General features: G+C 52.6%; 1 protein-coding gene across 1 annotated transcript in view; it reads right to left on the bottom strand.

Moving 5' to 3' along the window:
* Positions 1–4140: 4140 nt before the first annotated feature.
* The window catches only part of xylt1 (xylosyltransferase I), a 45582-nt gene continuing 38489 nt past the window's right edge, over positions 4141–11233 (bottom strand). The window contains exons 9-11 of the mRNA XM_003972487.3: positions 9895–10093; positions 6471–6804; positions 4141–4712 (exon numbers count right to left, since the gene is read on the bottom strand). Of these exons, the coding sequence (XP_003972536.1) occupies positions 4390–4712; positions 6471–6804; positions 9895–10093 (856 nt within the window). The 3' untranslated portion in view covers positions 4141–4389. The remainder of the gene's footprint in view (positions 4713–6470; positions 6805–9894; positions 10094–11233) is intronic.

Genomic DNA, 11233 nt, shown 5'->3' with positions numbered 1-11233 from the left:
ACAGAAATCGTTGGAGGTCGGATTGTTGGATTTTGCTGCTCCCTGCATCATCACCTGCTGCCTCTTGTTGTCCTGGAAACGTCCTCCCCACTTTGTTTGGGATGTTCTGGCCCCTGACGCTTTGTATGAGCTCGTTAGCTCCGTAGCTCCAGCCATGACACGAGGCAGTGTGTTGTGAGCCGTGACCCAGTTACCCCCATAGCTACCAAAGCTAACAAACACTATCTGTTTTTCATGGGGGTATTGATAAGATAACCAACATAAACTGGTAACCTGGTAAACCAGATGTTATTAGCAGCCAACTGAGTTGATTCTCAGACAATAATTAGGCATCACTACGGCTTCTGAGCTGATACCGTGCCAAGGTCAATTTTACTTGAGTAACATTTAAACAGACGAAGAATCCAAATAACTGAAAATAATAGACGTATCATCTGCCCGCGGGCCGCCTACTCGTGAAAAGACAAAGCAGAAATGCCGAATCATTAAAAAAGGTGCATTTTTACACTTTCACCAAGCTGAACATCACTTTATCGCATGAATAAAATGTTGTTATTGTTGTTATAACTTATGCTTATGCATATCAGGTCTCTAGGGGATGAGGGATTAGCTAAAATGCTAGTTGTGTGTACCATTTGACTCCCAAAATCATCGTCCTTTTGTTTGAGATGCACTTTTTACGTCGAAAAGGGTCATTTAGCGGCGCTGACAAACACGGGCCTCCCTTCTCGCCACGTGCGTGCGGCCGTGTTCCAGTCGTCAGACAGATGCCTGCTATCGTTTTCATTAGCATCGCTCTCCGTCTCAGGATTGCTAATTAATGAAGCAGCGTGCGTGTCAGTGTCAGGGAGCCGCAGTTAAGAGCTGAAAACCATCATCAGAGCATTTTCACGCCATTAATCAGAGTATTTTCCTCCACAACACCAGCAGGATGCCCCTCAGAAAAACACGCAAAACGCCACTTTATAGCACACACGAGGGTGCACACACACACACACACACACACACACACACACACGCAACAGGAAGTGTGACTACAACCCTGTTGTAAAGCAACACACATTTGGGGGGAGAAGAACAAACATTTTTAGTATTTGTGTGATTACGATGTCACCTGTCCAACCTCCGACTGTGGCGTACAAACAGACTCCGCCCCCCTGCGCTCTGATTGGACAGCTTCGTGCGGGACGTCACTCCAATGTTCCGCAGTGAAGGTCGTGGGAGACGCGCTCTCTTTGTTTCTCTTGAGTAATTAGATTAGATTAGGTAACCAGAGCATGAAATAATAATGGAATGGTGTTTTTTTTTGTCATGTCAGTATGTTTACACACACACACGCACACACACACACACACTGAACATACTGACCAGCTGAAATTCCGCCAAGAGAAGACGATTTAATAATAATAATTCGTATTGTTGCCTAATAAACAGGTGCCAGATTGATGTTGGTGCTAGTCGAGTAATTTTGGTTGATAAATATAAAACACTTAGTAGCTGTTTGTTGATGCACAACTATGCTCTTAATACTTAATTATTAATCAAGGCACCACCTTTCACAGTGTATTATGGGCTACTTTGAGGGCACTCTACCCCATCGCTAGGAGGGATTACGGACGCGGGCCAAACCTGAACCCTCAAACCCTCTTTGAAGTCAAGGGGACCATCAAAATGTCCCAGCATGTCCTGGTCCTCACTATGTAGCATAGGCCAGAACACACACACACACACACACGGAGTGGTAGGGGAAGACTAATTAGACTTCCTGCCCCAGGCCTTATGGGACAGGAAGTGGCCTTTGATCAAGGCCTGATAGACACTCCTCGGCACCACGTTACCAGGTTAAACACTCCAGAAACCAACACGTGCACGGCGACTGAGGGGGGGGGGGCAAAGTTCTGTCCGCCTGCTTACCTTGCCTCTCCGTCACGGCTCCAGACGGCGTGGAAGGAGCCGCGTGACAGCGTTTACAGGCAAAGGGCGTCATCTGGAGCGTCTGGTTTATGAGAACGCCATCATCCATCGGGAATGCTAACGCTAACTGTCCGTGGGGCTGCATATTTAAGAGGTGAGTGAGGATCCCAGTGAAGGACGACGTTCCGAGCTCGTTTGGTGGGAAACATATGGGAGCAACTAGCTGTGCCCACAACCAACAATCCACCACGAGGCGAGGGAAACGGCGGTGAGGTGTTCACCCACAGCTGTGTGAAGGACGGAGGTTAAAAAGGTTTTAATCGACGGGTAATGTCGTGTGACATCATTCTCTGCCGTCTCGTTGGAACTCCAGGTGGAATTCTGACTGGAAATCCGATGAGTCGGATTCAGAAAGTCAGACCGGCGTCGGTCAGGGTGGTGCAGCCATAGATGGAGGTGGAACAAATGATGCCTTTAAAAAAGGAAATGACGTAGACGACTCTGTGATCGCCTGGAAACGTCTTAAATTTGGTTTATGTGACACTTAATGAGAATAAACCTGATAATAAAATCAACGTTTCATCGCTCCCGTGTGAAAAGAAAACCACATTCACCTGTTTTTCCCGGTTAATTACGCACGACACGCTCGCCAGGTGGCTCTTTTTGCCATTTTATTTCCAAAAAGCAGTCAGAGAAAAGCAAAACCAGCTTGTCAAACACAATAAAAACGGATCCCCCGAAAGGATGAAATTAAAATCAAAAGAGGGGAAAAACCAGAGAGTCACAGAAGGCCCGATGATGGAGGATGATATATACAACAGCACGCATCTTCTTGGTGTTGCAGTACCGGCGAATCATTTCCACAAATCAGACAGAACAAATGGCAAAATCTGCGTTCCTTTAGAATCAGACAGAGGTTCTAAAAGTCAGCTAAGGCACACAGAGCCTCCCCAGGGTCTCTGATCCATTCAAATAATAAATGGGGGGGGTGGAAACATCAGTTGGGAGAAATTTGTGCAACAGTTGCTCAACATTACATTCCAGCGAGAACAACAACAATCCGGCGTGTGATTTCCTCTGAGAGGCGGAATGGGACACGGTCCTCACAACTGTCCATAAACACTGAGACAGGTTATGTGTTTTGACTGATTTTTCCACTTAAGAACTCGACGCCGCGTCACCACGTCAGTATTTACACGTACGATACTTTGAAACAACATCTCCATACAAAATACTTATGTACATCTTCATTTGTTCACTGCTCTGCTATAAAATAGGCCTTTCCACGATCCCACCTTTCCTTGATTCCCCCTTTTCCCAAAACTCTCGTTGAGCTTCCACATCAACGTGTGGAGGAGTCCGGCAGCCGGATGGTCAACTAAAAAATAGTCCCTCGTAACTCAGCGGCTGGCGTGGATGGCGAGAGAGAGAGAGAGCGCCGGGAAGGGGCGGGGCCAAGCGGTGGCGGCGCCTCGGCTCTCAGCGCTCGACTCGTCCCGGAAGTCCGGAGGTTGCCTTGGTGACGGAAAGGTGCCGAGGAGACCGAGACGCGTCACGACATCCACTGGAAATTGGACGTTGCCGCCACGGCGTGAAGATCCACACCCTCCGGTTCGGCGACCTCGCCGACCTCTGACCCCCGCAGGGTCCAGTGGGCAAACAGCCGGACAGGAAACCGGGACCAGATCTCTTCAGACGGGACGACACCGACGAACACACACGGGGGGGTGAAGGGGGGGGGCCTTTGTAAATAAAGGCAGCTTCTTTTTACAAAAAAAATATTTATCATGCTGCCAAGGCAGCGCTGCAGTTATTTAGTCACTGACTAAAAATATCGGCTTTAACATTAACTTAGAAATAAATAGCGACCCGTGGACTCACGCGACCCCCCCACCCCCACCCCACCCTTCTCAGAACCCAATCCGTGATCGACTAAAGTCAAACCTGTATTTAAATGTTGCGATTCAAATATCAGAGGAGCGAGCAGGTTTGCTGTTCTGGTCCTCACAAGTGTGGCGTTGACAGAAGGCCTCTGAATCTGTGTGTTTGTTCCATATTTACCTAAAACAACGTCTGCGTTGGGGGGTCAGAACCAGGCTCCGGCGTCTCGGATATCAACTCTTGTTTATGTTAATGGAGGCACACGTAATTCAATCCCCATCTTCCTCTGTGCGGATACGGATCCTCCCCCCTCCTCCCCCCTCCTCCTCCCCCCCTCCCCCCTCCTCCAATCAGCAGCAAAATAAAAAGGCCTTAAAATTGCAACATGTGATCACAGTAATATTCAGCCGCGGGACCCAAACAGCAAAGCCAGCAGGAAGGGAGGAGGGTCTGAAAGTGATCATATTCTGCTCCCACATCTTCCCCCCCCCAAAAAAACAAACCCCTCTTCCTCTCTGATTCTTCTCAGAGCGGAGAAGAACACCTTTGTGCACGATGGCGCCGTGGCCTCCTGTCCAGCTGGGGGCCTCTCTGCTACCTGACGCGTCCGTCAGCACGTGGCGGCCCAAGGTGGGATTTGGGGTCCGGGCTCAGGGAGCTCCAGGGGTTCTTGGGACAGGCCTGCATGACGGGGCAGGCGGTGGGGCCCACGGCGCAGATGTCGGCTGCCTCCCACAGCTCGCCCACCAGGCCGTCCACCCAGTGTTCCAGCTGCTGGCCCGTCAGAGCCGCGTTCCTCTTGGACTGCTCCACGTACCCCAGGCTGACCGGGATGTTGAGCACGGGGTTGAGGCCGTGGAAACTCTGCTCCATGTAGCTGTTCTTCGCCGGTCCGTTGTGGAGCTTCAGAGCATCGTCTGCAGAGACGAGAGCGAGAGATCAAAGACGGTGACGAAAGGCAGCACATGTCCTAAAACGCACGTCCTGAAATGTCTCGGTATTACGTGAAAAGCCGCTCGCTAATTTGCCCGCATCGATTTTTTCCATCTGGACTCCGCAAAGGTTTGAAGTTGCAGGAGCGTCAAACCACCGCGATGCCGCCGTTTGTGAAAAGTCCGAAATACTCAGACACGTATTCATTCTTTCGTCTCAAACGCCTCCGCTACGGCCGTAAATTCCTCACTGGTTTGCTAACCGGGGCGCTCGCCGGCGCCGGACAAACAGCGGGAGCTTTCATGATCAGGTGGCACGGAGACGCGGGCAGACGTGAGGTCTCCCACCGTCTGAGAGGAGGCGGCCATCTTTATGGTGGCGGACTGAGACAGAGTTGTAGATCTGTGTAAAAATTAGCGCGCGTGTGTGTTTGTGTGTGTTTGTGGCGCTCCGACTGCAGCTGCCAGTGGCGGTGCCGCGTCGTAAACTTTTTACTGACGTGGCACCGACATTATGAGGGAAACCTGGTGCCGGACTTGGCAGGGAATAAACGGCGGGGCAGCGAGTGTGAAAGCGCACGTTGACGCATTTGGAGAGAATTTTTGCTAGCTTGCAGCTCGTCGTCCAGCTTATGCGCAGCGTCACAAACAAGCAAAAACCAAAAATCCGTTTGGCTAACAATTTTACGACGAGGCAGATTTTGTCCGTCTGGAGGCCTGAAAATGACGGCATACTTCAAACTTAAACAGGCGTGAAACAACAAAGGCACATTAACCCTCCTCCTCGCGGGCCCGGTCCCGCCGAGACCTGGGTCAAAGTCAAAAGCTGTAACTTTATTTGTCACTCGTCTTCATTATTAAACAGCCTCAAAGACATTAGCAAGCAGAGCGCGGCGCCATTATGCAGGAGCTGAAGCCTCAAATCTTTGGTGACTTTTCGAGCGCGCGGGCTCCTCGCGCTCAGCAATAACGCAGTCTTTCCCCGCGCTCACGCCTGCTGATTGATTTAATTGTGTCATTATTTTTCAAGGGCTAAGGGTGCTGTTGTTTAACACTCTGTATAGTGTGTATGGGCAGCTCTCTGGGTTATTAAGGGTGACTTGATGACAAACAGCCCCGGTTTGCACAGGCCTGATTAGAAAGGGCATCAATGCAAATGCCCATGTGTGTGTGCGTGTGTGTGTGTGTGTGCTTTCAGACTCTGGAACAGGACCTATTTGAATTTTAAACTACTTGTGAGGTAAGACCAGTAATCTAAGGCACCACAGGCTCCTGTCCAAAGCTGGTGTTGGCGGGCGGATGTCAAGCCAAGCAAGCTAACTTAGTTTTACCGACACGTTTCCTGGAGTTGCTGTTGAAATCTCTACTAAACTAAAATAGCTAAGAATAGATAAAATCAGAAAGGGGAAGCGTGAGCCTCCGCTTCCGCCCGCGGTTGCTGTGCTCCTGGAACATGTTGCAGTGCGGCTCATTTGTCCAGCCCACATTAAACAATAACAAGTTTCACCATCAGGAATTATGGCAGAGCTGCTGTAATTGATTCCACCGCCTGGGTCATATTTCATTAGATATGCAGTAAAACGTGCATGTTTGTGATGAACGATTAACCGCTGATGAGAAACGGCTGCGGTGAGCGTCTGACAAAGCTATTTGTGCAAATAACACAATCAATAGTCATTCTGGGCCATAATGAGACTCAAACGAGCCCGGTGGCACCGCCGAGGTGGATCCTCCCTCTCTCACCTTGTCTGATGGGCTGATGCCTGCTGTAGGTCAGCGGGGCGATCAGGAAGCGCATCTCGGCCACGGGGCTCCAGTGGTAGAGGACGCGCACGCTCCACACCCCGGGGCGCAGCGGCTGGTTGAGCGGCGGGCGGTAATGGGTGAACTCGGCGTTGGCGTCGATCAGGATGTCGTAGGTGGCGGCGATGACGTTGGTGGGGTCGATCCACACCACGGTGACGGTGACGTTGGCGCCCTTGGTCCACTTCTGCATCCCCACCGTCTCGTCCGTGGGGCCCAACAGGCCGCCAAAGTTCCGGAACATGCGCTCTTTGGCGTCCCAGTCGGCGCCGATCTATCAGACGGGAAGAAGGAGGGGATCAGACATGACGGGTCATCAATTCCTGCTGCTACAACTGGGAAATTAATAACGGGCGCAACCTCGAGTCGCCTTGACGGAGACGAAGATGTTGTCCTAACGACATTACAGAGCAAACATGCACGCTGCCGTCTCCTCCTGTCTCCCGGCGCGGCGGAGACTTGACAGCTGACGCGGAGACGAGAGGACGAGAGGACGAGAGGACGAGAGGACGAGCGGGGCGGCGGCTGACCGGCCTTATCGGCCGCGGTTTCCTGATTCCGCTCGCGTCAGGCTTCGTTTCAATCGAACAATGATTTTATTGACACAATAACGGCGATAAACGTGAAAAGTCCTGGACGATTCGTCCTCATTGTGTCCCCCTTCTAGAGAATCTGTCTCCCTCCAAACGGCACCTGGCTGAACTCGCCCCTCTGTGGGACTTCATTCTGAATCAGCCTCCTTTGCATATAAAAAGGACAAATTAGCAGCAAATACTCATCGATTAGCTTGATTACATACCGGCGCAGTTTGCTTCCTTCGCCGTGGTTTTCGTGGCTACAGATCTCATAAACAAGGAGTGTAAATGTGTCACAACTCGACCACAAGACGAGAGTGTTCAGGAGCTGACGGGACGGTTTCCTCCATGTTTGACTTCATTTGCTCCGCCCAACAACTAACGCCAGCGAACGGAAGCTCTTGAGGTCGGAGCCTCGTCCACGTCGAGGAGAATAGATCCAGGAGCAGGAGGACGGCGACAGAGTCGGATGTGTGGTGTTGGCAGAGGCGTGAGCGGGAACGGCGGCGTAAGGAAGCGCTCATCCTTTCACCAGCAGCTGATTAACACGGCCTCACTCTGCTGCACGATCGATGTCTGACTGGAACTGGCTCTGGACGCCATCCTGGGAGAGCAGTCGGCGGCGCCGTGCAGCATAAATAGCCGTTACTGCCATAAATGAGCCTGTTCGCGTGTTTCTTCGTCTCACCCGTCCTTAAAAGGACACCTGGCTGCCATCTTAATGACCAGGCTGACCCGGGCAGACAGACTTTACTAATCACCTCTCACCATCCAAGGCCGGCTTCACACGTCCTCCCTGATTGATTGGCAGCGCTCCTGTTCTAAGCCCCCCAGAGAAATGAAGGGAGTATCGACGGCGGCGTAATCCACTGACAGCCAGCCTGGAGCGGGCCGGCGCTGTGAGACGCTCTGCGCTCTGACCCGAGGGGGGAGGGTCAGCACCTCCAAACCCGAATCATTCCCCTTTAAGAGTTCTGGATGACAGGAGAGCGAGGAACGTCGTCCCGACCGTCGTTCCCCGAGACCGAATTTTTGATGCAATAATCGACCAAATTCACCAGCGGCAGAACCGGCATGAAAGTGGGTCAGAGGGGGATTAACTGGCCCACTTCAGCCCAGGGAGACGCCGCTGACCTTCACTCTTAACCTGTCCGCTGCTTCTGTGAGCTTTGGCTCAACACTCCATCATCCCCCATGACCTGCTCCAACAAACTACCTTACAACTACACCTCCCTGACCACGACCCCTCCCCCCACAGCGTCTCGTCTCCACACCCAGAACAGCCCAACACCTTCTGGATCCTCTGCAGATGGAGAGACAGCTGATGAGTCTGTCTGTCACTTCTATTTTGCTTTTTTACTTTCTCCACATGTTTTTTTCCACGTCCCTTCCTCCGTCTTCGGCTCAAAGCTTAAAAATAAACTCCACCTCTGCTCCAGGAATTCCTTCTGACCTGGTGACCTAATCTGGACATGGTCGGGACATCCAGAGTACCAAGCGCTCCCCGAGGCTCGCGTCTGATGCTTATTAGCGCCGCTTTCCTAACCAAACACGGGTGTTCCCCAGCGCCCCCCCCCCCCCCCCCCCCCCTCGAGATGCCGTCTCAGCTGCAAACGTGAACAAACGGACGTCTCAGAGCTGAATCCGCCCCGTTTGCGCGACATTTTGTGCAGATTTCTGCAGTAAAATGAGGAGGAGACCTTGAGCCAAACAGCCTTCGCAGCCTCTCACATTTCTCCAGCGACGTAGAACACCGACTACCTCTCAATGTCAAGTCTGACTGTAGGTGAAATACTAATTTTAACTGTGTGGGCTGGAAGTGCTTTCTCACTAAATCACGCGGTGAAAAGGCCTGTAAAGACAGCTGGGAGGCAGCGGCGGAGGACTGAAAAGAGAGACGGATCTGTCCTCAATGGAGGACAAGGAAAACATTGTTGAGGCAGCCGCACGGTTTATCCAGCAAACCCCAGAATAGAGCTTTAGTATAACGGGTCATATCTGCTAGCTTGACAGTAGCGCGCAGCTACCACCCCCCTGTCTTATTTAAGCCGGTTCTGCTCTGATTTTGACTGGCAGATAGACGGAGGGGCTGACTGACTGACAGCCACTGACAGGCGGCGCCGGCTCGGCCTGAGCAGCCGGATAAAAACCCGAAGCTCACATCGCTTCTCCGTCACTCAAGGTTCCACGGGCCTGACAGACAAACGGAGCCTAAGCGACCCGCGATGCCGGGAGAGGTCAGGTGACGGTCCAGGTGTGACACGACGGTCCGCGGGCGCCGGACGAGGGAGCCACAGACGTTCTGAACGGGAAGAAAAAAGGTCGATTCACGCTCAGTCCATTAATTCTGTCGTAAAGGCGCTGAGTGACTGCGGCGCCATAACTCGCTGTCGTCGGAACAGGCGTTGGCGTAAACAGGGACGCAGATTAGCAGAGCAAGACAATCAGGAGGAGCCTTCCAGTGTGAAGGTGAGAAGACGTTCTATTAGGAGAACAAACGAGCTCATCTCTGGGAACTCTGGCAGATTCAATCAGTTTATCTTTCACGAGGCCATTACAGCTGCTGGGTTAATTCGCTGCTACGAGTGGTGGCGAGGTCGCCATAGCGATGGCTATAAGGCCCCCATGACAATGAGCTGCGCATCTTGGCTCTAATTAGAAGCACCTCACAGAGGAAAAGAAGCTGTGGGGCTAAACGGAAGCCGCTGCCTCCGCCCACCGACAGGTGACCTCAGCGCGAGCGAGCATCCGCGGGCGCCGCGCGCGCCGGCGCTAATCTGCCGACTCACCGCCGCAAACTGCAGCCGGCTGAACGTGCTGCTGGGCGTGCTGGTCACTTTGAAGTTGTTCTTGGGTGACACCCAGGTTTCTAAGGTCTCCAGCTTGCTCGTGGCCAGATTGGTGGCGTGGTGCTTGACGAGGTAGCCCTGGAACTGGTCCGACTTGAAGTAGAGGTGCACCGACACTGGGTGGCCCATGGGGAAGTACCTGACAGACAGGAAGAGAGTGGAGCCATGAGCAAACCTCACGTCACTGAGCTGCAGGGCAGCGTACGATGATGAACGTTGTTGACTGCTGATCTTATGCTACTATGTCATCATCGGATCACTTTTGCTAAGTGTTATTTTGAACGGCGTAAATAACAGATGTGTCTCTTGCTAATTATTGTTTTGCACTGGTTGTTGGCTGACGGACATGTTCCGGTTCTGAAGCGGGGGGGGGCGGCGGTTACAGCGCACGCACGGCTGTACCGGCGTCATGTTGTCCAGCGTTCTGAACACGCCGGAGTTAAAACGGGCCGTGACTGAAGGTGAAGCTTTTCTTTCTGTGTCTCTTTGTAGGCAGCACAGGGCTTGGCCCCCCCAGGCGTGTGGCCCCCTCCCCCCCAGTGGCTTCTGGGAAAGCTAAAAAGCAGTTCAGATGGGCACTGCTGGCAGACAATCCGCAGCTGGTTTGTGCACGTGTCCTGGCTCCGCACACAGAATTCCCATCCCTCTGCCTCTTTGAATCTATTTTTCTTTTGTTCTGTTGCTTCTCTCTCTCTCTCTCTCTCTCTCTCTCTCTCTCTCTCTCCTGCTCTCCCTGTCACACACATACACACTCACACATGCACATACACACCTCCCCAGTGCCCATGGCCTCATCAGTATTCCACTAAAAGACCAGGAGTCAACCCGTCCCGGTAAATGCTACCCTGACAAGCAGAACAGTAAATATTTACACCCAAAAGGATAGAATTGCACCCTCCCTCCTCCTGCCATGCCTTCCTGCTCCTCCCCTCCTCTCCTCTCCTCTCCTCTCCTCTCCTCTCCTCTCCCTCCTCTCCTCTCCTCTCCTCTCCTCTCCTCCTCCTCTCCTCTCCTCTCCTCTCCTCTCCTCTCCTCTCCTCTCCTCTCTCCTCTCCCCTCCCCTCCCCTCCCCTCCCCTCCCCTCCCCTCCCCTCCCTCCTCTCCTCTCCTCTCCTCCTCTCCTCTCCTCTCCTCTCCTCTCCTCTCCTCCTCCTCTCCTCTCCTCTCCCCTCCCCTCCCCTCCTCTCCTCTCCTCTCCTCTCCTCTCCTCTCCTCTCCTCTCCTCTCCTCTCCTCCCTCCCCTCCCTTCTCCTCTCCTCTCCTCCTCCCCTCCTCTCCT

This window comes from Takifugu rubripes, chromosome 17, assembly GCF_901000725.2.
Source record: "Takifugu rubripes chromosome 17, fTakRub1.2, whole genome shotgun sequence".
NCBI lineage: Eukaryota > Metazoa > Chordata > Actinopteri > Tetraodontiformes > Tetraodontidae > Takifugu > Takifugu rubripes.
The sequence above is the reverse complement of the archived record's forward strand: the minus strand, read 5'-3'. Positions and strand labels throughout refer to the sequence as shown.